This window comes from Columba livia, chromosome 12 (assembly GCF_036013475.1).
Source record: "Columba livia isolate bColLiv1 breed racing homer chromosome 12, bColLiv1.pat.W.v2, whole genome shotgun sequence".
Lineage (NCBI taxonomy): Eukaryota > Metazoa > Chordata > Aves > Columbiformes > Columbidae > Columba > Columba livia.
The window spans coordinates 5,113,631-5,139,818 of NC_088613.1; the positions used below are offsets into that span (position 1 = coordinate 5,113,631).

At 40.1% G+C, this 26,188-nt stretch overlaps 1 protein-coding gene across 6 annotated transcripts in view; it reads left to right on the forward strand.

Annotated features, from left to right (window-relative positions):
- AFF2 (ALF transcription elongation factor 2) overlaps positions 1–26,188 on the forward strand; it is a 333,925-nt gene that overhangs the window by 174,020 nt on the left and 133,717 nt on the right. For all 6 annotated transcript variants that reach the window (XM_065077475.1, XM_065077476.1, XM_065077479.1 and 3 more), the window contains exon 4: positions 5,592–5,636. In XM_065077475.1, coding sequence (XP_064933547.1) covers positions 5,592–5,636 — 45 coding nt within the window. The remainder of the gene's footprint in view (positions 1–5,591; positions 5,637–26,188) is intronic.

A 26,188-nucleotide genomic window follows, 5' to 3' on the forward strand; every position in this document is an offset into this window, starting at 1 on the left:
GACCTTTTAATAAGCCCCAGGAGATATTTTGGGGATCGAAATAATGGGAAATGTAGTCTTCTCATGGTATTTTGGTTCCAGGATGGTGGAGGTACTAGAAGAAAACAGTGGATATACATTATTTGGGGCCCACAAATGTCTCCCTTGAGAATGAATAACCCTGTGAAAAACATGTATATGTATTTGAATACCAAGGGAGCAATTTTATTGGGGTTTTTTGAATACCACCATGTTTGACTTCATTCAGTTTCTTCAAGACCTCAAACATACAGTCCTAATATATGTTGGTGATAACTTCATGAATATCATGAATACACCAGAAAAAAAAAAAATCAGGCTGCAATATTAATTCCTTGCTCTTTTGCTTCTGGGATTCTTAGCGATTTGTACTGAAGTTAGTAAGGAAGAGCCAAGATCCTCCCAGCTAGTGAGATTAGTTTGAAATCTATTTCAGGTGTCTTTAACACAAATTACCCTTTTGGGATGAAATATTAGATAGGGAGCAGACAAAAGTGTGAACTGTGAAACAACTCGAGGGGATTTGAACAGTAAATATGAAACACTGTTCCTCAGGAGGAGAAACGTGGTCAGATGGCAGCTGAATGGCTGAAAAGGGGCAAGTCCTGAAGAGATGGAGGGAATGACTGAAGAGGGCAGGTGAGGCCTGAGCACTCAAGGAAATGCTGATGACAATCAAAGGAAGGCTGGTTTTGGAAAGGTGTGGGTGGATGCTCCACTCAAGGGCAGGTGAAGTACTGTGAGCATATTGCAAAAATTGGATCATAGGTTCATATAGGTTGGAAGGATGTTAGAAGGTCATCTAGTCCAACGTCCTCCATCTGGAAACCCTGCTACTCTTAGTACTGCCCAATCCATTTCCCATTTATAATAATCAAAATAAGAAGCACCCTCTTAATAGGAAGCCTGGCAGGAGGTGCAGGCACTCATAGGACCAGGCTTCTGCTAACACGCCTGGCTTGGCTACTTCTGGTTTTCTAAGCGTTTTCATCTTATTGCTGTGTAGTGCACACTGGAAATGATCAATCAAGGCTCATGCACAGGATCTTTTGTGCTAGCAAGTGAAAAATCTATTTGTGTTCGAAGGAGTAAACAGTAGTATGAGCTTCATTTCCCCAGAGTCAAACTGGGTTCCTTGATAAAGGAGATGACAATGAAAGCAGAGTTTTTGATGTATAAGCACATAGGTGCTCATATGCAAGAATTAAGAGCAGGTTCCTGCATTCATTTAACGTGCTTTGTTTATCTTTCGGATAAAACAAAGATAGGAAGAAGAGATTACTTGTTGAACGCCAATTGTGCATCAATAAAACAAGAGGGATTGTTCTCGAACAGTTTATCCAGATGAAAATGTAGTCGGTCAGTTCTGGCAAAGACGTTATTCATTGTGTATTTCTGCTTTCTGACATTGCATTTGAATTTTCAGAACTATTCTGACAAGTCTGTCCGAAGATTTTTTTTTGCTAACGTTTCTGAGAAATGCCTGCTATCAGATGTAAATTACAGGGAAAAGAGACTTTATATGATTTTTCTGTGCCACAAAAACAAAATCTGATCTCATGCAGGTTATAAATTGTCCGGGAGGTAAGAGTGGTCGAGGAACTGTTGAATGAATAAATGGAAGGTTAGATCAACATGACTCATCAGATATTGTAACCATTCACCCCATGTCATTTGATCTGCGTAACATTAAAGGCCACTATTCCCTCACTCTTAGATTTCTGTCTTCCTTCCCTCTCTTTAAAGTTTAGCACTGAGACATCCAAGCCATACATTAAACCTTTGGTTCCACATCATTTAAGTGCTGCTCTCTCTCTTGTGAGACTGAAAAGTAAAGAGAGTCTTATAATACTGGCTTGTATTAGGTGGAATATTTTGACCATCTGACCTTTCCTTTTTTCCTCTTTCCTTTTTTTTAGCAAGCAATATTTAAAAGTAAACATAAACCATTTTGATGCAAAAGAATTTTGCCAGGTTAAAATGAAATCGGAAAATGAGTTCAGTGTAGCACGTAGCTGTTGTGAAATCTTTTTGTTTTGATTGAAGTTTTATTACCTCAGGACGTCTGTCTGCAGCTTATGTAATAACCACTGTTCTTCAGTCTGGGATTCATGAACATGCTGCCAGCCGAGAGGAGAGCTCACGATGTGAAATGCAACTACTTGGTCCTACGGAAGCCAAATTCTTGGAATCTGCCCTTTCAGCTGAGTTAGATCATGCTGAGCACAAAGGAAGAAATGCACCAAAAGTGTGCACAAATGTAAGCTGCGCTCTCCTTTTTAGGATCTGATTACTGATGAAAGCTGACGAGGAGGCAGAGAATCACATAATGGGTCCTAAACTACTTGATTTTTATTAGATTACGAAGGTGGTGGTACAGAATGGATCACCGATCTTGAGACTAAACTACAGGAGGAACATGGCATTTTATTAATGGCAGTTGTAATAATTTGTTATAGCACTAGTACTCGAGAAGGTGCTGAATATTGTATCTGCTCTATTTCAGTCTGCCCCGATGAATCTGTGCTTGGATGCCATGGCGTGCCATGTGGGCCTGCTTGCACTTGTTAGCTGAATGCAAGTGTTTATGGACAATTAAACTTGCAATTTTTTATTTACTCTTTGAAGGGCTGAGAAACTTTTTCTATTTTTTTTTCTTCCCAGAATAGACTAAGTTTCTAATAGATTTGTGCCTTTCAAGTCTCTTAGAAGGTGCAACTGCAGCATGAATTTAGAAAAATTGTCTCATTTCTTAGAAATCCATTAATAGTAATGTACTGAAAGACTCTTACATTGATCTTCTCTCTGATAGCTGTGTTGTAATAATTATTCTTTTAATGTTTGCATCAATCTAAATGTTTTCCTATTCATGCTAGCTCCTACTTGCATCTCCCTATATGACAATCACAGCACTTTGACATCTTGCATTACTTTAATACCAGAGATTCAAAACAAAGCAGTGCCAAAGGGAACAAAAGTTCTGTCAAGCCATTAAAGTCTTCTTTGCCATTAACACAATTAAATTGATGCATGAGCATTTAAAGTTATTAGCAAGTGCTGCCAGCAGAAGCCGGTTGTGATTGCATAATATATAGTGGGCTTTATTAAAGTAAAATGGTATGTTTGTTGTTATTATCATCATTAGTTCTGAAGTAACATAAACTTAAACAGTGCTGTGGATTGGGAGAGGACTGCGAAACAAGCGAGAACGTGCTCTGCCCCCTCTGTTAATAACCAGGGACACAATTATCACAAATAAGACATTTCTAAACAAAGGAATACATAGGGTGTCTCGGCTAACCATTGCAAATGGCATGTGTAATGGTAGGGAGGGGTGTTAAATAGAGGACTTCTGTATCTCTGCTGTTCTCACTCTCCCCACTCTGACTCACTCGGCCAGATTTTGAGCTGCTCTTGTTGCTGCTGTGAGAGATTTTGTGGCTGGTGTGTACACTGCAAGCTTAGTGGGGGAGTATTTGTTTTGTTTTCTTGTATTCCAGCATACTAATTTTTCAATGAAAACAATGATGATTGTATTAGAGACATATGTATTCCCACTATCCCATTGCATGCTGCAGTTAATACCTGTGCTTGCTGATCTTTTGGTTAAAGTTAACTATATTCCTCGCTGAATGGAGGGTTACTATGAGGTATGGCAAACACAGATTAGAAAGGAATTTACAGATGTTGAGAGGGAACAAAGTGATTTAAGTGAAAAGTAGGGGAATGAAGGAAGGCCAGTGCAGTGGTGGGATATCGAGTTGTGCAGTATGAGGGTGGACTGCATGCCTATGGCAGTGAATGTTGACCATCCACTGGAAGTTCTCAGCCTGAGTTCGTCAGGTAGAATTTGAGCTGAGCAGAAACTGGGGACAAAAGTCAAGGCTCTTTTTTTGTTCAGTTAAATGTGAGTGATATTATAGCAAATTATAATCTATATTTGAAGTCGATAAAAATCGCCACTATCCCTGTAGTGTAGTTGTATTCACTTGAGTACTTCTTTACCAATATATTGAGGAACTGTTGGATATTCAGAGAATAGTGATGGAATAAGCCAAAGGGATGGAAAATCTTGTTTATCAGGAAAGAAGGTAAAAGTTGAACATACAGCATTTGAGAAAACTGGAGTATAATTCTACATGCCTGTGTGTGACGTAAGTGTGAAGGGAAGTAATGAGTTATTTAGAGTAATGGGAAGAGCTCTAGAGAAAGGCCGAGGCAATACCGAAAGCAAAATTTTAACAATTATCACAAAAAGGTCCAAATAGTTTACAGTACTGTTCCATATTGTATTAAGGAAAGGGGTGGGAAACGCATTTCCCTACAGTTTTTGGGTCAGTACTAGAAGATATGGGGAAAATGTGCTATATTAGCAAAGTGTGAACTCTGTGATCTAATAGGTCTTTCTGGTCTTAGACTTTTGTAGCTCTGTGGATTTATTCTTGAAGCTTAGTGCTGGCTGAAATATAGGAGAAAAGCCACGGTCAGTGCTTTTGGTCGAGCTTTATAGCAGATTAGGATGACAGGGATTAAGTTTAGTCATGAGTATCTTTTACCATATTAGTTACAAAGGGCAATAAGGTAGAAGCATTGGGCAGAAAAGTCTCACTGAATATTTATGGTTAGAAGCACTTGCCTGTTTTTTTGATACCTTCCTGAATATTGTCTCTTCCTCTTCTGCTGTGCTCCCATGATAAGAACCCATCATAACTACCTGCAAGTGCTACAAAATGGTTGCACATACAGGTCATATCTGCCTTTTGTTTATATAATTGTTCAAAGTATTTGGAGGTGTGTGACTCTTTCATGTCCTTGCAATGAAGCATTGTAGCAAATGCTGTAAGTACCATTTTAACAAGTATTTTCAATTGGAAGACGTTAGGGGCACCACTGTGTGTGTATTGTGTGCATCGACATATCTCATTTTTCTTCTGGGAAAAGGAATATCTTTCAAGCCTCTTGAGGTGGATTGCTGTGTGCTGTTCAGTCTTCAGAAGATACTAAACCTGCAACAGGCTGATGAAGTGAGAGACAACAAAATCAGCAACCACTTTTAAAGTCCAACCAATATTTTACTACAGTATATGTTTAAGTTTTAAGAGCTGTCTTGGCTGTTAGCCTGTTAAGCTGTAGGATAAGATACTTGATGATAACCGTGCTCCTGACTGTTACCACCTCTGCCCTTTGCTGCAGCTTGCAGCAAGTTAAACCAAACCTCACCTCCTCTCTGAATGCTGCTGATAGAAGTAACAGTGGGATCTTCTTCAATTACACAAGTTTCAGGCAATTCCAGTGCCAGTTCTCAACTGTGAGGAAATCAGGGTACTTTGTTGCTTCAAAACTGTTGTTAGTAGCACAAAGCAGCACAGGAGAAAAAAACAACTTTTGACAAAATGGGTCTTGCTGAGGATTTATGTTGATCTGAACTGGAAGATTTGGTAGGCAGCTAGCGTGGATACACCAGTCTTCAATCAGAGGCAGTTGCTTGTTAGCTGTTCACCTGTGTGGTTTGTACTCACTGAACTTTGCATCCAGCACCTGACTAAACTTTTCTTTTTATTATTTAAACCTAGGTTACCCTTCCCAATGATTCCAGCTGTGTGGAAGAAATATTACGGGTGAGTAATACCCTTTGCTTTTGTATCCTTCGTAAAATTGTAGTGCTGTTATTTCATCTTTCATGGAGAAGGGTCATATGGCTGTCTTTAACACTCTAGCTGAATAATAACTTATTAGTGGGTCTGTATTAAAGAGGCACAGCCAAGTGGTAGACCCAGGGTGCTCCTTAGTGAGCAAGGTCAGTTCACCTAATACTCTGCATCTGCCAGCTTGTCTCTGTCAGGATTTATACACATTTCTGTTCCTTTTATAAGCATTCAAGTCTCTGTGAGTCTCTGCAGGACACATTTCTCCCCTACCCTGAGATGGAGTCGCCTTAATTCTCTTACCTATAGACTGAGATACAGTCTTCCTCTTCGTTCCTCAAACTACAGTTGCCCATCACTCATGCTTTTGTTAAAGACCTACAGACTTTTTTCTGGGAGCTCTGGTCTGTTCAGGCTCCCCTTGGAAGTTCTGTGTGAGGAGATTCAGCCTGTCTGCTCCAGATGAAAGGATGACCCTTGGTTTCAGCAGCAACTTGTGCTTTGAGAACCTGATGAAGTTCCCAGCCCTGACAGATACTTTCTGGCGTTTGGGGGCCATTGACATAGATTCTTCAGAGCCTTTGGGGTTTTGGACCTCAGCTCCCTCATGGCAGCTTCCCTGGGTAAAACAAAAAAAAAGGACTATTAACATTTCCTTCCTGTTGCAGAAGTAAAACAAGGATTACAACACAGTCAAGTCCCAAAGGTGTGGCAATAGTGCACGTTTTGACCAACCAAACCATTGCTGTGTGCCCCAAAGTGCCGGAGGAAGGTGCTGCCACCTGCCTGCCAGTCGCCCTTGACACCATTTCATGCTTTGAAGTTTGATTGTTTTCTTCTTCTTTTTTTTTTTAAATCAGGGAATTAAGTGACTTAATTCAGTTTCTCCCTTCAGAAAGACACAGTAACTCTTGCAGATTTCTTGCTAAACTTTACGAGGAAGATGGACCCAAGCTAGGATCTGTGACCTCTGATTTTACAGAGCTTTTTTCAAGCTGAACTTGATTAATGTTTTTTGTAACCGTAGAGGTTTGCAAATCTTAATCTCTGTATTTTTTTTTTCATAGAAAAAAAAGGTTTAATTGAGTTCACGGTCAAAACTTTCCAACCAAGGGGAAAGGTCTTGACTCTGTTCAGACCCCTGAGTCTTCAGAGACAAAATGTCACAGTCTTTCAGATTTCCTGAAACACTTACCCACTTATGTCATCTTCTGTAAATGCTTTGAAGACTGTTCCTGATACTACAACCAAAGGTTAATGGCAGACCAATCTCCTGTTGATTTTACTCTTCTAACCAGGATGGCTGAGAAGGTTGTTTAAAAAAATAATAATAATAACAATAATAATATCTCTTGTACAAATAAGGCCAAGCTGTAAAGGTAGCACAGGCAATTTGCATTTGGTGCAGGTTGCTAATACCGAATTGAAAGATCAAGGTGAATACACTGGTGGTCAGTACACTTTTTTTTATTCCAAAATCTGGCTTATTTTTTTTAAATCAACATAATGGCTCTGAAAGTGTGGATAACACGGAAGACAGGCAATCAACAGTGTGTGTGTGTGTAATTCACATTTTGTTAATATGGATTTAAATTAAGTTGTCACTTGCTGTGTTCAGCCATTGAAAAATGAGTTCATTGAAATGTTGTGATACAAAGTGCAAATGGGGCAGGAGAACTGACATTTTAAAGCCGATATTCTGAAACTGTTACTTGTGCCACTTGTACCGGTGCTTTACACCAGCGTGCCTTGCTGTCATTGTGTGTTATGTGACCTGCCGTGCTGGTGCAGGCACAGGGCTCTGCGGAGGTGACACAGTGCGAACGAGCAGCCACCCCTTTTTTGCCTATAGAGAGCAAAGAAGGGACCTCCCTGAGCACTGGTTTACCTCTGGGTAGAGAGAGGGTGAGCATACATTACACAGGAAAGAAAGGAAATTTTATTTAACTAAATTTTCTTGAGAACTTGTAGTGTAAATTGAAATTGGGCTGGGTGTTTAGGCAATCGATTAGACATAATCCCACAGAAGTGAGGCTCCGGTTTGTACACATAAAGCTTTCGTGTCTGTGGTGTTAACTGTCTGGGCAGGCACTTCTGTCTCAAAATCTGTCCCTGCTTAGAACAACAAAAGAATTCTTGTAGGTTCGTATTTACTATAGTAAAGCATGAAGTAACTGGATCAACTTCTGATGTTAAGTGGACAGCTGTGATATTAATTAAAAGCTTTCTAGTCTGGAAGCAAAACAGAATCCTAAATATAATTCAGATTGTAATTAGTATAAAAATGACTGGAGTTAAATGAGCAAAGTCTATAATTTATATGGTCTTCTGTTTTCTTGATGACTAGCTCATGTCTAATGACATTGGAGAATATGTAAATTGATCAGCAGGTGAAAATGCCCTTGACTGGGCAAATTATGTGTAGTATTACCTTCCTCACGCCAATTGAAAGCACTAACAGATTTAATATGTACCATCCAGAGCTGAGGTGAACTGTTCACAGGGCAAAATTAGACTCTAACAGATATAGCCCATTATTTGCTCCTCAGTAATTGTTTTCTCTTCTAAAATACAAACCAACATTGAAGAACAATGCTAAACCTAATTATAATAACTGTAATTTAAAAAAATCAGGTACGTGGTCCAGTGTGGTTACAAATGCACTTAGTAGCTGACAGGCAGTTTAAATATTTTCATGTGGAATCTGGGGGCTTGCTAGGGAGGACATGATGTGAATTTAAAATGATTATCCAGACGTCATTGGACAAGTGAATAACGAGCTGACTGGCCTAGTAAATCATGTGAACCTGTCAAATGTGGGAACACGTTGGGGAGGAGATGATGTCAAGTAACAGTAACTTAGCAACCTGGCATTTAGCTGTCCAGAGAATGAGTAAGAGTAGCCACTTTTAAATAGCTGAGTAAATAAATGAATTCCTATATGTCTTAGGTGTGCTATAAAAATAGCCCAGCACCGTATGTTTTGTGTCAAGCTGCTTCTTTCTCCAGGATAAGGTGATTTATTATTTCTATTGAAAGGAAAAAATTGATTGAAAAGTTAACCCACGTGTAAATGTGTGTCTGTGGCCTTTGTCCCTCGTCTGGCGTGCAGCCTTTAGAAGCGTGTAAGGAACAAGTAATAGACCGCTTTGAAAAATGCAATGTGTTGCAACAGTAGGGCTGATGATTTTTTTCATCTTTTTTAGACTTCGCTTATGTACATGAAGATTTGGATGGATAAAAACAATTAATTTCTTAGCGATTTCCAAGCCATTGTATTTTCAGCTTTTCGTCAGCATTTTCTCAACGGAGCCAGAACCAGTTTCTGCTCTCACCTCAAAATAAATCAAGGGATAATTCTACTGACCTCTGATCTCATTTGAGTTCATTGAATTCTTCTTCCTCCCACCCTGATATAAATTGGCAGCACCTCCACTTACGTTGCTGCTACTGTTATTAAACAAAAAGGAGTTACCCCTGCATTTTTGTAGGTATACATAAAAGCAGCAACTAGTTCTTGCTCTGATGACTCTCTAGTTGTAGTCTCACTCCAGAAAGTGAAAATGCTGAGTAGTTCTTTGAGAACTGCTCATTCCTGGTTTGGTAGGTGATCAGCTCAATTCTCATCTCAATACCACCACAATCACAGAATCACAGACCAGTTGGGGTTGAAGGGGACCTCTGGACATCATCTACTCCAACCCACCTGCTAAAGCAGCTACACCTAGAGTAGATTGCACAGGAATGTGTCCAGTCGAGTCTTGAATGTCTCCAGAGAAGGAGACTCCACAGCCTCTCTGGGCAGCCTGTTCCAGGGCTCTGGCACCCTCAAAGTAAGGAAGTTTCTCCTCGTACTCAGATGAAAACTCCCGTGCTTCATTCTGTGCCTATTGCCCCTCATCCTATCACTGGGCACCACTGAAAGGAGTCTGGTCCCATCCTCTTGACATCCACCCTTGAGATATTTATAAACATTGATGAGATCCCCTCTCAGCTTCTCTTCTTCAGACTGAACAGACCCAGCTCTCTCAGTCTCTCTTCATAGGAAAGGTGCTCTAGGCCCCTCACTATCTTCATAGCCTGCTGCTGGACTTCCTCCAGTAATTCCTCATCTTTCTTAAACTGGAGAGCCCAGAACTGGATGCGGAATTCCAGATGCAGCCTCAGCAGGGCAGAGTAGAAGGGGAGGACAACCTCCCTCAACCTGCTGGTCACACTCTTCTTAATGTACCCCATCATTCAGCACCAATTCCAGGAAGGTCAAAAGCTTTTTTCCAGCATTTAGTGTACTATCCGGCCGTATACACACAGTCACAGTGACATCAATACTTGGAGTCATTTGAGGACAGGCTGGTGTAGCCTTGAAGGGCAAAAGGCTCTTTGGGAATTGGAGGATGCAGCCTTAGGTCTTTCTAGTCTAGAGCAGACCCTTAACACAGAGGTTTATCTTGGCCTCTGTGAGTTATACCTGAACACATCTGAACAGGATTATTCAAGTTTTTGGTAATACAGCTTTACAGTGACAACGTTATGGTGGCACCCATGAGAAAGGCACCTCAGGAGCTTTGTCCAAAAATGTCTATTAACTCAGAGGTACATACTATAGAAAACTCGGAGCTAGCTGTGTAGGAGGTTGACATGAGTCAATGCTCAAGTACTTGGCTTACATAGTTGGTTTTGTGGACCAAGTCACACTGCTGGCGTAGCACAGGGTGCATACGAGAGGAGTTCACTTGTGATGTGGGTATATGCTATAAATCTACTTCATGCTGCCAGATCAACGCGGAGCAGATTTCACGCTGATGGGGAGGAAAGGTTGCCTGTCTGATCTGACAAATGTGCGTGGGTGTGCAGAGTTTCCCGTGTGCAAAAGGTGGTGGTTTGCACCTGCCTGGTACAGGGATAAATGTCTCTTCAAGATGCAAGGCAGCAAAAAATTAGACCTTTGTGAGGACAGACAAGCAAGGTCTGATTCCAGCCTGCAGGCACATTTATCAAATAAAGCTTTTATTTTCATAGCAGTATTAAAGAAACTATTTAGCAAAGAACTTTGAAATATAAAATCTGATAATTATGTAGGTCTATTGCAGCCTGTATACACTGTGACAATAAAAATATTACAAAAGGTATTTGGGAAAAGAGAGACAGATTGCAGTACACCCATTTCATGCTCACTATTCAATTCTGTTTTCTTATCTCCTTAACCATAATATTTGAACATATCTTTTTGTACTGCCAAATTGAAATATTGCTGATTTCAGTAGTGTTACATAATTCTACTATCATTGCCAGACTTGCTACTGAAATTACTGTAAAGTGAGCTGACATCACAAGAGTTTGGGCATGTGTTTCTGCTCCTGAAGTGAATGAAAGCATTCCCAAGAGAAATTAATGACTAAATGAAAAAGTGCTAATTCTTTTCTGTTTTTCAAGGTCTTCAGCATCTCTTTTGCACCAAAACAACCAGTTTTAGTTTCTCTACTGCACTGACAGTCACCTCAGAAATGATCCACCATGTATGACAACATGTTACATGCTTGGCATCCTCACTCCAATTCAGTACTCTGTTATGACAAATATAATGCTATTTTATGGGAATATAGTAAATAATTTTTCCAAAGCCAGTTCAAACAGGAAAGTAATTCAGGCGAAGTCATTGTCTTAGAGGAAAATATAAGTTTTGCAACTTTTGCAGAAGATCATGTGTACCCTCTGTGGTACTTAAATGTTGATCACTTCATATACGGCTTTCTCAAATACCTTTAAGTTTCATAGTTCCAGAAAAAAAATGGAAGTGAAAGAGACAAAAAATGTGGGAAAATGAGTTGATGAGGTCTTGTAGTTGAGTGAAGAGTATCATAAAACCAAGATTCCTACTCCAGATTTGCTGACCCATGGGACCTGATTTCCCGTCCCTCTTCATTGTTGTAAATTAAGAGTAACTCCCTTATCTTTGAGTGAAAGTGTGAGAGAAAACAGACCCAAGGAATCTGGGATGTCGTATCAACTTTGACCTTTTGTATGCTTCCATGAACAAAAAAGGCCTAGAAGGGCTGAACTTAATGGAAAATCTTAAACACTTCTACGTGGTTATAGTGTTTGGCTCTAGCTGTACCAGATGAGCTCCCTTAAGAACCCTGTAGGCTGAATGAATTTATGTTGTATAAAAACATGACTGGGAATTTCAGAGCCTCTTGTGTGCTGCTGGTGATTCCAAAATGACCAGTAACAACAGCTACTGGCACAGTATGCTGTGTGGTCGAGTAGAAAAGCCATCTGAAGCTCCTCTTCTCCACTTAACGCAGCTTATTGCCAAAGTATTAAATAAAACTTCTAGTCCTGTTTTGAAATATAGGTAGCAGAATATTCCTCTGGTCTCAGATTAATCATTTCTGTTATTTCATCTTGTCCTGTCAAAATGAAACATGGTTAAATATGGGCATTGAGTGTTTAAACTGCTAGCAATGTTACCTTTCTTCTGGGTAGATTAATAATGTGTAGTCTACATAACAAATTGCTTTAGGCACAGAATGAAGACATTGAAAACATATTAAAATCGAGTTAAGCTTTGTGAAATGAATGCATGCATTAGAAACAATTCTGGTTTGAAGATGTGAAGTCTATAGCATCTTCTATGGTTCTTCACCTCACAAAAGGCAAGAGCTTCATTTTTGCAGCCCAGAGGGCAAGTGTTGGGGGTTTTAAGTCCTGGTGGGAAGCCTCCCCGTGAGACAGCACTGCTGAAGAAGCAGGTGGTACCCATGAAGGATAAGTTTGCCATGTGTTGTCAGTCAAGAGGAACAGAGCTATGGAAAGGCTGGACAGATTGCAGTGTCCAAGGGAAGACAGGGCTGGAAGAAGTAACTACATTAATCTTCAGAAAGAGTTTCAAGAGCAATCCTCTTTGAAATTCTCCTCTGAAGTTTCAGCTGGCAATGACAATCAAAACATAAAAATATTGGTTGATGGTTAAAAAGATATATGTAAAAAAAGAACTAGGGAAATGAGAAAAAAGAATGGACCAACAAGGGGCCAGATACTAGAGATTTGCTCAGTTTCAGTGCTTTAACTGCACCTGCCATATTGCAGCCTTTGATGCTTCACTGCTTTTGTGCTCTTAGAAGTAAAGTAAAGAGAACGGGACAAAGATGACACCTGGAATAAACCTGAAGTTAGAATTTTGAATCCCTTTCTTGCTCTCAGAGGCAATGGTTGGAAGTATTCTGTTACAACAGATACCGTGAATATTTGTTGCCGTTTTCTTCATGTACTGCAGTCTGAATTTAACCCAAGTCACTCCTAATCTCTTCTTCTTAAGGCAATAATACAGACACCGAGTTACAGGTCAATAAGTATTTCCTCGTGAGAGATCCCCTGGATGACCAGGTCGACTTTTCCTTTGGAGGAGTCATGTGGTGACACCCCATCAGCCTTGGCAGCCTCCATGGGTTTTGCAGAAGCAGCCTAACATGGGAAGGCAGTCTTGCAGTCATCATCTGTCTTAGGTTCAAGTTATTCTGCATTCTGTAGGGAGAATAATTCTGGAAGCCGCCTTTTTTGGAGGAGCAATTTATGTCTTTGCTACTTGCCATTGATCTGTAAGCTTTAAGCCTGTCATGAAGCTTAATCAGTGGAGCTCTTTCTGCAGGTGTCTTCCTTCACACCTGTGGAGATTGTTTCAGCTGTCAAAGTCTTCAGAATATACCACTTCCTACCTGCCAGTAAAAGACTGTTGTGGTCCATCTTCCCATTTCTTTGAACATCCTTTCAATAAACGTTTGAATACATAGACTCAGATAAAACATCCTACCTTTAATCTTCCTGTATAACCTTGAGATGCCCCTTCACTCCACAGTGTCTCCTTCTATGCAGTGGGGAACCAGAACCTCACCCACGCTGCCATCACGCTGCGCAGTTAAATTAGTTAGTAGCAAAATGCATTGAGGTCCTCAGCTGGAATTATTGGTGCTATAACTGTGCAAGAGCAAGGCTGAATCAGATATTTAAAATTATACTACATACTGTGGCTTATCCATTTCTATAGAGAATTTCTAACATTTCTTTAAAGAAAGCGTGTCATTGAATTTAATGTTCTGAGAAACCGTATGAACTTCCAATCTATTTTAGCCATATATTTCAAATTGCGCTTATAATTGTGTTTTTTATTGAATATGTAACTTCCTTTCAGTTTCTTAATACAGTACATGGGTTTTAATACACATTTGAGAAGAATACACACTGTGGGTAGGAGGCACTTTTGAGCATTTTTAAATTGTCACAGTAAAATTGTCACATTTGTTTAATTAGCCTGTAGATCCTGCCACATTGATTTATGTCAACTGTGTAACAATTTCTTTGGATAGCTGAAAAATCTGACCAGAGTGCTTTTCTTTTTATTCTTTTCTTTTTTTCCCAAGGAATTTTTTACAATTCTTTTTGATTTAAAAGCAGTCATACAGGCAACCAGCCTTGCAAAATTTAGCTAAAGAAAATGTCAGGCTGTAGCATTAGAAAGGAAGATGGGTTTATTAGTTCAAAGCATTGAGGTGTTTGTTGCCCACTGTTTGGAGGCAGGAGACAAAACCTGACTACAAACATGAATCTGAAGTTCAGACCTAATTGACCTTATTTATGTTTGTTCAACATTCTGCGTGGGCTGTTTATTTTGCCTGCTACAGGTGTCACTGTTTGGCTTTCCAGGACGAGGGCTGTGGTGTAGGTGTCACTAGAAACCCTATTCTCAACAGTTTACAGCTCTTCTCTAAATATTTTATCTATTCCAAAATTTCTCTGCAACATCTAAGCAAACTTTTTTGGGGGCGAGGTGAAAATAGTGCCTACTTGTATTTTGCAGACGACATGGACTTAGGAGGCTTGCTAATGGGGAAAAAAAAAAGGGTGGGGTGGTGGTTGTGTTTGATGCTGGTTGAATGGGTGATTTAAGGCATCAACAAAATTTCACCTCTGGAGCCAAGCTGGAAAATGGTGAGTAGTGATCTCATGTGGGGAATGCTTTGAGATCTTCTGATGGAATTTACTGCACCAGCACGGAGTGTTAAAGGCCCCTTTGGACTATGGAGCCCATTCATTTCTTTGCCATGAGTATATCTTGCTAAATAACACATTGTTTGTGTACCCCAAGGCACAGTAACCTTTAAAAATACTCTTCTGAGCCTTCGAAAAAAACAACTTGGTGTTTGGTTTGTAGGGAACATCCCCAATAGTGATTTTTTTCTTTTTTAAAATCAAGCCAATTAATCCCTTCCTGGTTATTCCAGTATTTTATCATTTCTAACCTCCTGAGTCCCTAATCTTTTCAGTAAGAGGTCTGAGCTGCCAGTTTATCTGACAAAAAAAAGAGTATTGTACCAATCAAATGAAAACTAGTGCTGAGATTTTTTTAAAGAGCAGCCCCTTGTCATTCCTGAGTTCAGACAAAAACAAAGAACACAGCTTCAACAGTGAGGCATTCACTGGAGGCTTCTTGCCATGAAAACAGTTATCACTCCTTTTTTTCCTTCGCAATTGAGTCATTGTTGCTTTTAAAAGAAGTTGTCATGATCTCCTCATTACCATTTTTCTTAATATGATAAGTGTAAACTACAAGAAAGCTATCATGTTTGAAAGGATACAGGAACCCTAAGGAATGTTAGACTAACTGTTTGTGCTCTTTGAAAAGGCTTAGTCTGGGAATTTGCCTAAATATATAATTCTGTCTCCTTTTGCAGCAACATTGTCATTTTATAGTGACTTTCACTTGTAACACGAGTTACCCTTCAAAAAGAATGCCGTGTTACTGCATCTAGCCTTTGTCTCTCAACAACTCTTTTTGGTGGTTGCTTGAACGTAATAATACATCACATTTTTTACTTTAATTTAAAAAAAAAGTATTCTTTGGCAGGTTTATTCCAGTTTGTCTTTGAATGATAACTGGTAATCGTCAGTGTTTGACACCAGCTGGAGTTGCAAACAGCACTAAATGCTCACAGTTAAGCATAGGTCTGCTGGGTGGTCTTGTCTTGGGGCTTGCGCCAAGTTTGTTCCAGATTGCTTGTATGACCCCTGATAAACTATTACTAATGAACCGTTTGCTCTTCCTTTTTGGCCATCTAGAAGCAACAAAGACAATACATGTCATCGTCTAGTAATGTAGATCTATAGTTTTTAAATGCTGGAACACCACAGTTACTGCATTGTGGTGCTGTAGATTGGCATCCTATTCACTGGCTTTCCTGTGGGAAACGAAGTAGTGCAGTATTTGGAGACAGGAAGGTTATGGACTTTGCCCTTTTCCAGCCCTGTTTTTAGGAGTCCATTTGTTTCAATGTAGTTTGTTGTCAGAAGGTTTTAAAAAATGCAGGCATGGGAAGAGACTATATTAATCTGGTGTATAGTCTGAACATGCCGTTTTCAGACATCAGGACTGCTCTGTGTGGGACCAAGCATCTTCAGCTGTCATACGTCTTAGTTGCAGTTCTGAGTATTTAATGTTTCTGATGTCAGACTTACTAGCTTTGTAAGAAAGAACGAGCTAAGAAATGAGGAATCAGATGGGTGCATGTGATGGTGGGAACCTGTCTCCCAGAAATGCTCTGAAGCCTCCATACCTTAAGGGAGATCAAAAAAGACCTCAGGATGTTTTGGCTTTGGTTTTCTTTACTCTTTAAGCTGACTTATTTGGGTAAGACTAACATGCCAAAATAAAGTATATGTTGTATCAAAACATCTTCTGTAACACACATTCATTTTTTCTACACCTGTTAGCTTAGCAAGAGTGGATCAAAGGGGAATGTTGGCGTGATTTACAGGACACACAGATGCAGGAACAGACCTGCTTCAAGGCACAAGTGAGGAAAAGGAAATCCAGACTGAAATGTTTGTTCTTTTCCAAAAGCTAAGATTACTATAATAAATGCCAGGTCGCATGATAGGGTTTCAAATGGCTGCCTAGATCTTTCTGTAAGAGAAGAAATTAAAGGGTTGAGTGTGAGAGACAGCAATGACTCTCCCTCTCTGTTACAGGCCAGATCCTATAGTATATTTTTTTGCAAATGTGCTAAGCTTTTAACCTTACAAAAAAACAGGGTGCCAAATTAGAGAATCCAACGTTCAAGTTTCAGTTTGAAGTTTTCTGTCCCTCCAGGGCTCACTGAATGCTGATCAAGCTGGCTATGTTGTCCACCCAGGATCTTCCAGATGATGTTCACTGTTCCAAATTTCCAGCCAATATTCAGATGTTCCACCACTGCCCTAAGTATTGCATAAGACAAAAAATGAGAGAGTCTTTGCCCTCAGAGCATTCATAGTCTCTGATGTAGGCACTGGGAAGATAATCATACTCTGTGGGGGAGAGTGCATTATTCATACACTAAGGGAGAAGCAAGTTTTCAACTGGGACACATGGTAGAGAGAGCATCACAAAGATTAAGAAAAGGAAATAGTGAAAAAAGGACCACTTTTGTAAGAGCAGGTTGAGCTTTTCTAGGTGTTCACTGTGTCGTTGCTTCAGCCTCTGACCACTGTTTTAATGGCATTACAGCTGAGGCATCGATGAGACAATGTATGAGGGGAACGCTCAGCATTAAAAAGAAATGCTGCCCTGGCACAAGCCCTTAGGAAAACCCATGCAGCAATACTGCTTGTGTGGTAAGCAGAATAAAAAAAATCTGGCAGAGTCTTGGTTTTGAAGGCAAAAAAACAGCTTTTGTGAAAGATTTCAATGTGTGTTGTACAGCAGTGTGTGGTAGCTTCTTTGTATTTGATGAGTAACAACTTGGAGTCCAATTGTAATGAAAGCAAATCATGACTAAGGCAAAAGAATTCAGCTTTAAACTCAAATAAGTTGCCTAACCTGGTTTCTTTATTTCCCCCTATATGCTATTTCAGATAATTGGTGGTCCAGATTTAAGACTAAAGCTGGTGTCTTCTGGTGCAAGTTGCTGCTTTCAAATTCTTGATGGTTTTATAGAGTCAGTTGCATCATATTGTCAGGATGTGGGTTATAAGCTGGTTACAAGCTTCTAAAACTTAGTGCACAATGTAAAGCTGAAACAGTTTCTGTGCTAAGCCTACAGAATGAGAAGTTTCGTAGTTTAGTAATTTAATTGTGCCTGATATTGAATTTGGAGATTTTATTTTTTTTATGATATTGGCATAAGTGGCTTCAGAAATTAAATATGTTTTGAAATAAATTACATGGATAAGGTCTTGTCATGCGACTACATAATTCACTGTTATATTTTGTGTGGAAAAAAAACATTAATTGATTACATCTGGCAATGTAAAGGAGATGGTGTAATGTATTGTATAAATGTGCACAGTGGAGTGCCTCGGGGTAGGTGCAGTCTTGTTTTGTAACTAAATTATAGTTCTGCTCTCCTCTTGGTGTGAACCCTAAGTTTCACAGAAGAAAACAGGCAATTCAAGACATGCTTTTTTGCTTCTGAAGCTCAGGATGGATGGAACAAATTACCAGATTCCCTTAAACAAGTGCCAGCAATGAATAGTTTCAAAACACAGTTGCTTATTTACTTGGAGAAATGTTGCCAATGTTTTTTAAATTGCAGAGATGAAATTATATGTTGGTATTAGTAACTTTTGAAATAATTAGTTTTTTATTACTTATTGTGCCTTTGCTTATATTATAGTGTTGTACTGCCAGGATGTTATGTTGTATTTAACAGTTGAATGCATACTTCCTATCTCATGAACATTAGATGTGCCATCCCTGGAGATGGTTACCAGCAAGTATTATTTCAAATAAATAAAATCAGTGGGATATGGCTGTGCATCTCAGTGGGGATGAGAAGCTGCCAAGAATGGGAGGTATTGCATTGGCCATGCTGGCCACAGCAAGACTCTGGTACTGTGTATTGGGCAACTAAGTCATGAGTTTAGTTACCGGGAGTGACAGATGAAGGTTGCACTAGCTTTTGGGAAGTGGGTTTAGTACTTGTAACTCCAAGGACCTGAATATTTATGGACACATCATGAATTTTTAGGACTCTAAAACTGCTGTTTGCTGATGTTTACTGAATACCCTGTTCTAGAAGCAGCATTAAACAGACAGGATCTCAGTACAGCTGAGAATCAGTAAGTATGGAGGATCAGGATTTTACCTTCACAATTACTTTGATGTTCTTGAAATGCTCTGTGAAAGACACAGCACTGACCATTGCCCGCCAGCATCCTAGATAAGCAGAACCTGAGTGTGACCCATTCTGCCAGTCAGTTCCATGTTCCTGACCCATCAACAGGTCTGCCCAGACCTGTTGGAATTATGTGGGAATATGGATATAGATCACATGGCCCAGCATCTCACATGTGCTTGGCAAAATGTCAAAGCTCTGATCATCCTCTCCTTGCATGCAGCCGTTACAGCCTATCCTTCACAAACCCCACATATTCTGCAAGTAGAGAAGACGCCTCCTGGGTAGGAAGTGGACTTACCTCAGTGTCATTATTCCTGGTCAGTACATGCCTCTCTTTGAAGGTTCGTGGTTTGTTACAATGACGACACTGGCTCCTGCTCATCTGGACTTTCACTGGAAAGCTTACTGAATGGTCAAAGACAAAGACAGTGGGTCAGGGAGACATCTGCCTTGGACTTTGTGATTTCTCAGGCCTCCTTTTTTCCACAGAACTCCTAATTCTGTCTCATCATATAAAACTTGTCAAGAGGGCTGTCCCATGTGCTTCCTGGAACGTCCTGTTTCATTTTTTGACACAGTGTGATTCTATTTCCCTGATTATTTTCTGTGAACCCCCCATGTCCTTCCTGCACTTTACTCATACAGATAACCTAACTCTGACAAGGGTAGGGATACAGCTGCTACAGATCTCTTGTTTTGTTGCAGTTCACCATAATGATGTGTCTATAGTAGGACCCTCAGGGAGTTCTGCTGCATGTTCCTGAAAATGCCAAGAGCATGTGAGAAGGTGCTTGAGGGCACAAAACCAATTTGGGATTGAATTGAAGGATTGTCCTGGGCAGCATGAGCCACATTCAGGACAACTTTTGACCATATAACATTCCTGAGGTGAATCCTGAAGAAAATTATCATAATCCACCTTGGAGAGAAGTGTCCAACCTGTTTCACAGAGGAGCCTTTGGAATGAACTATTATATGCACAGCGTGGACCACTTGGGGCTCAGGACCCTGCAGGGAGCTAAAACATTCGACAGTATAGGCACACTGTTATGTAGGCTGTGGTTACTTTTAGGATTGTGTTGGACTTGTTAAATTGGAAATCTGGTTGTGGGTTCATCTGGTGTAGCTTCATTACTCTCCTCCTAAAACAACCTCTTGAGCTGAGATACCTTCCCACTGTAATGGAACATTGGTTTTGTTCTCATACACAAGATGATTAGAGCAATAAGTACATCAAATTGTGACTTGCTATTTTTTATTGTCTTCCAAATGCTCTAAGCAAAGAATATGAGTGCTGTTAGTTATAAAAGCTACAGTATGAGGAAAATATATTGAAAAGTGTGAGGTATATGGGAGTCAGAGAGTATTGAGAAGCTCAACAGAAAAAGATGTTCATATTGCTATCACTGTCTTTGTGGATTTCCAAATGTTAACAAAGTAGGAAAGGAAAACAAATGTTGTAAAGTTTATAGTCAACAGCTGTTGGGTTCTAAAGCAATTTCTCTATTCATTTTCAGTGAATATAATTTTTGTCTGTCCTTCTCCTTCTTGTTAATATGGAAAGGAATATTACTTTACTGTGGGAGGAATGGAATGCATCCCATTCTTCAGTTGGGCAAAGGAAACTTATTTATTGTCATTGATAAAACCCACAAGGTGAACACTGTAGTTTTAGATTATGGTCAGAAAAATGGTTGCTTTTTTGTAGAATAAACTCTAGCTTTTCAGTAGTAAATCTGCATGTGTATGCACCGCATTTCTAAATGGCTTTTTAGTAGTTTTTGGTACAGTAGCAAGATAAATTTCAGTATGACAAAGGCATCATTGCAGGTGCTGCTGAATTATTCCTCCAAAAATACTGGGCACTAGCCACTGGTAATATAACATCTGCATGACTAAAAAGTTTCCTGCTTTAACATTCATATCAGGAAAACTGACTTTCTCTTGGAGGCCATCAGGCCATCACTAAAGTCTTTTGTTGTTGTTGTTGTTGTTCTTCCCCCTTGCAGGAAAACGATGTGGGATGCATTTGATGCCGAGAATTCTTTTGAGTGCTGAAACATAATAATCAAATGCATATCCATTAATTTATCTATCATGTGTCTGTCAATAGTGACAATGTATCAAAATCCCTTCCTCAGGAAGCCTTTGACCCAGTATAAAACAGGCCAGATTACTGGTCAGAATATTCCCAACTACTCATGCAGGCTTCCATTCCTTCATAAGGAATATGAATGAGAAACAACCCGTAGTTTTATTGCTTTTGTGTTGCTTTAGGCTTTAGTGTCATTTACTTGAACATGTATAAGTATATATTTATATATTCATTCTTTAGCCTTTTCCCCAAAGATGAAAGGGGTTGAAATGTTTTGTAATTCAGTATGCATCACACACATAAAATGAGGATGCCCCTCATGTATTATTGGCTTCCTAGCAGAGAGAGTTTGATCAGGTTTGTATAAATGCAGAAAGATACTGTGAAGAGAGACACTTTTTATTAAGATTCCATTGATAAATAGTTAATAAAACTTTAATAAATCATTAATAGAGGCTATAATAAATGGTAAATCACTTGGTTATCTTTATTCCATCAAGGCAGTAGGTTGCTTAGCACGAGCTGTAATGTCAAGTTTGTAATAACCTTAGAACATCTGTTCATCATATATTATTTTTTTTTTTCTGAATGCAACTCTAAAATACTGTACAACCGAAAAGTGGAGAAAGTTTAAAGCAACAGATTTAGCAAAGAGTTAAAAGGACTGAGGAGGGCAGCTGACAGAGAGAATACCACAGGTAAAGTCTCTTTAGCAGCAGTGCATTTATTACTAGCAATCTGTGCAGGGCTGCTCCTCTGGCTGCCCTCTAATGATGTGGGCAAGGTGTTGGTCCTTAAACTCTTTGTGGACTCCAGTGCCACAGAAGAAAAACACTGGTGTTGTTGCTTTCTTCTTCTGCCTTTTTCTTGGATCTCCTCTCCACAAGGGAGGCAGTAAGGGTGGCATTTGGCCAACAGAGATCTATCAAACTACAGAATAAGAAAAAGAGCTGGGAAGGATCTTAGAAATCTCATCCTCTACTGCACATCCCTGTCCCAATGCAGGATTCAGTTCTGCCTAAGCCATTCCTGACTGATGTGTGCTAATCTGTTCTTAAGTGTGTTCCTCCAAAGGCGCAGTCTGTAGCGCTCTGCACAAGCTGTTTCAGTGTTGCGCGGTCCTTACCATTACAGGGCTTTTTCTTACGTCTAACTGGAATCTTGCTGGCTGCAATTTAGGTTCATCTTCACCATAAAATTGGAGAACAGATTAATCTCTCCTTTAGCAACAGCTCTTTCTGTAATTGAAGACTGTTCTCCTGTCTCCCCTCAATTCTCCCAAGGGAAGCAGCATGAGCTTTGTGTCCTGGGAGACGTCAAATTGGAGCAGGCTGAGGAGTTTAGAGAGCGCTGTGGGAAGGGAAGCTGCCTCAGTAGGGACGCAAAGTACACAGCCTAAGTGCTTTTATCTGTGTTTAAAACACTGCACACTTTCTTTTGAACGGGAAGGAAATGATGGAGAAATTAAATACAGAGCAAGGAAATAAATCTTGAAGGTGGCTATTAATTTTAGGGTCTGGTTTTGTAAAGCTATTTACCATCTGCACCATATCCCCTGTACTCAGTTCTCTCGCTCTGACCTTTTCCTTAGAAACTTGCAAGTTTAAATCCTTCCCCAGCCCTCTCCTTCCATTCAAATTGGGATTTGGCCTTGTACCTCTGCAGCACTTAAAAAGTTTGCTTGGACTAGTTGTATTTTGGTGATTCATTAGATTGTGTCGGCATGTGTCCTTCTTAGTTACTTACCTGAGGGCTTTTGTAGCTGAAAAAAACAGACTTAGCTGAAGAGATGAGCGTGCCTAATTCAAATAAATAAAGCACATGGAGTCAATTAAAACAATGTTTAAATAATTTTCAGAGTGGAGGATGCTTGATGCTACATCAGAGGACCACAGTGACTTTTAAGCCAACAAACTGTGCAGGTTTACTTTCTCATTTAATCTCCAGGTCTATAAAAAAATACGTGCTTCCATAGCAGTCATCTACCCACTCCAACAGTTAACATGATTTTGGAATTATTTTAAGTCCAAACCATGTGAAAATAAATCCTAACTCAATTTTGTGGGATTACTTTGTTTCCATTAAATTCCTCTTTAAAGCATTTCATATGCTTGGTTTTATTATTGTTACTTCCAGGAATTTCTAAATACTTCCAAATTTGGATTGATTAAAGTTTTTTTAACTTTTCCTGGGGAAGACAAAAAAAATGCAATTCCCTGCCTACTTCCCCGGGTATTTACAAACCAAGATGTTTATATATACATCTTAACGGATGCATACACAACACACACGCTATCTGTGTGGTTCTTTATAGTCATAACATGTTAGAAGGTAGATAGATCAGATTTCACAAGTTAAACAAAACAGAGCTTAGCGAGTACTTAAATATGAGTGACCTCTAAAAGAAATTGGGGCGTAGCGAAGAATGCTGAAGCCATGTAGATGATTAAACAAATGACATCCTTTCTGCTGCTTCTCCAAAGCAACGTGCGTGTGCTTAAGGAGCAGAGCAGAGTTCGGCAGACAGTCCCACCTCTGCAGGATGCGGGGTTGGGGTTTTGCCCCTTCCCTGAAAACACCAAGCGTGGGTTTTGCGTGTCAGGCTGGAGCTCAGAGCTGCTCTGCGTATCATCTGCAGCTGCATAGTATGGGGTTGCTGCCCATACATTTTGTAGGGACATTTTTCAGTTGAGTAAACTCAAAACTTTTTCGATGATCATTCAGGGTTTATTGGTCAACGGTGCTGTGGCACCTATCTGTACAAAGATGTAGATGTGTCTCTTTAACTATATATTAATGCTTCTTCACCACTTCCACACAGTGTTTGTTTATACACTGAGCTTTAAATACTTGTATTGTTTTGCATGTGTGATCCTATCTGGACTTTTCTATCCAATAATTTTTATTACACTGATAATTGAAGTGAAATCCTTCAATGTAGATGCTTGAAACCATGAAATGGACTTTGAAGGTCACTCTGTAAACACGTAGATTGGATAGTCCTGACCTCACTGTAGTTGACTTTTGCTTCTGACCTCAGTGGGGTCACAATTTTTACCTTGTAATTGAATTTCCTCAAATAATAGCAGACTCATTTTTCCTTTTCCTGCTGTTTTTGTTCAGGTGTCCCCTAACAGGGAGATGGTTGAATTTGCTTACACTTAAGCCTGCTGAGTTGGTACCCAGTGAACACTAGATGCATTATGATACTGAATATTCTGATTTTTTTGCTGGTATCACTATCCCATGAATCCTAGTCTTTCTCTCCAGCCTTTTATGCATGGGCAAAAAGTGACTGAGGCCAAGCCTATAATTGCAGTTCTAGAATATGCTTTGTTTCTGCCTTCAATCAGGCTGCCTGCCCCTCTTTTAATTATGTGATATAGTCTCTCTTTCATCGTTTTGCTATGAAGAGATTTGCCACAAAGCAACCTCTATGGCATGGGATTTGGCAGAGGCATGCAGGATTTGGATTATATTATCTCACAGAAAAGTTCATCGAATGCTTAAATCTTTTTCTGCTTTCCTCTGTGCAGAGGTCAAACAATCAGTGCAATATAATAGTTACTTCTAGTCTTTGCACTGAGCTGCCACAGTCTCACCCACCAGGTGGGATGAGCTGTTCATGAGCTGCCTTTTTCCTCGGCATTGCCACAGTTTGGGCTTTGTGCAATGAAAACAGGCCCTGAGCTCCACAGGCAGAAACCCAGAAGCTCTTTCAGGAGGGCAGAGACATCTACATTCTCCCCTGTCCCTCTGCCAGGACTGCATGAGGACATCTCTCCATAGTGGTTGTTCCTGGGCTCTGTTCTTTGCGGGGCTCAGCCAGACCTTCCTGCACTGGATGGGCTTCAATAAAAGAACAGAGCCTAACAGGAGCTTGGGGCAAGTTTGTATGTCAACCTGTCCCATTGACTGAAAACCATGGTGCCTAGTTTTCCTTTCTCTCTTCTAACCTCCTATAATAACGCATGATTTGTGGGGTACAACTGGAGACCTGAAACTTGCTGGCTGTATCTGCACTGAATCACACATTAGCATGCAGCTGTAGCCACCAATTCAGCCCACATGCACCCGCCACACTGCCCTCTTGACAACAGTTAGATCTTATTTAATTAATGTTATTATGTTATATTTTCATTTGTGGAGCATCTGCAGTGGTTGCCACGTTACCTACAGAAACTTGTGTGTTCATAAGCTTTGTTGTAACTGGCCCTGGGCTTGACCAGTATGAAATAGTAGCTGGGAAGTTTAGTTTGCTGCTGTCGGGATTATGACCATTGCGTGCAAAATTTCCTAGATCAGATGTTCTTTTGCTCTTTTTCTCCTGTGTCTCAAGCAATAATCCTTTCTGAGCCTTGTAGGCAAAGAAAAACAACCAAGACAAAGATAGATTGCTAGAGACAAGTGTTACTGCCTCTCTGAATATTTATTAAATTAAAAATATAGATAAGAGAGAATGGAGCAGCATCTACCATAAAACACACTCATTAAAAGTGCATTTACAAACTCTGCCTAAAACAACACTTCTGCAGTTTCTCTGTTTTACTGATTTTTCCCCTTCTTGTGAACACAAGCCCCCCTCTGTTCCCACTGAGCTCAAGGGTGGCAGTTCCAGACTTCATTGTGGAAAAGCAGGGTGTGCATTGTCTCTTCTGCTGCCATGGGCACCCAGGTGATTTCCTTGAAGACACCTGGAACATGCATGTACAAAAGATGGATTAAAACATTGATATAGAAAATGGGCCTGCTGCTTAGATGGTCTGGTAGGCCGGTCTTCACCAGAGACTTGGATTTCCTAGTTAAGTGCGAGCTTTCTGTGTAACCCTGTGCAAATCACCTGATCTCTCAGTCCCTCGTTTTAAAATGTTGGATATTGCACACCCATCAGTGCCTGTGGCCAGCGCTATGAGAAGATGCTTTGGTGCACAGGACGCTGTCCCCACTCTCTTCTACAGCAGGCATTCGTGCTGCAAGCCTGCTCCAGCTTTTTCTAGACCTGCCTCTGGTTTATTTTGCCACTCTGCAACCTTGAATAGGGTTGTATTTTGCCATGCAATCCTCTATAGGGTTGTATCCAGTGCAGTACAGGAAGCATCCCCTTCCTGCATGTGCTTTACAGGCAAAACCCTGTTCTGTACCTGTGATGGCTTCATTCAAACAGCTTGACAGGCTGATCACACAAGTGGAGTCAGCTGCCACCTCATGAAGACATAGATGGTCAGAATTTTCAAGAGTAAAATGTGTCCATACCCTTGTTCGCAGGACGTGCTGCCTGT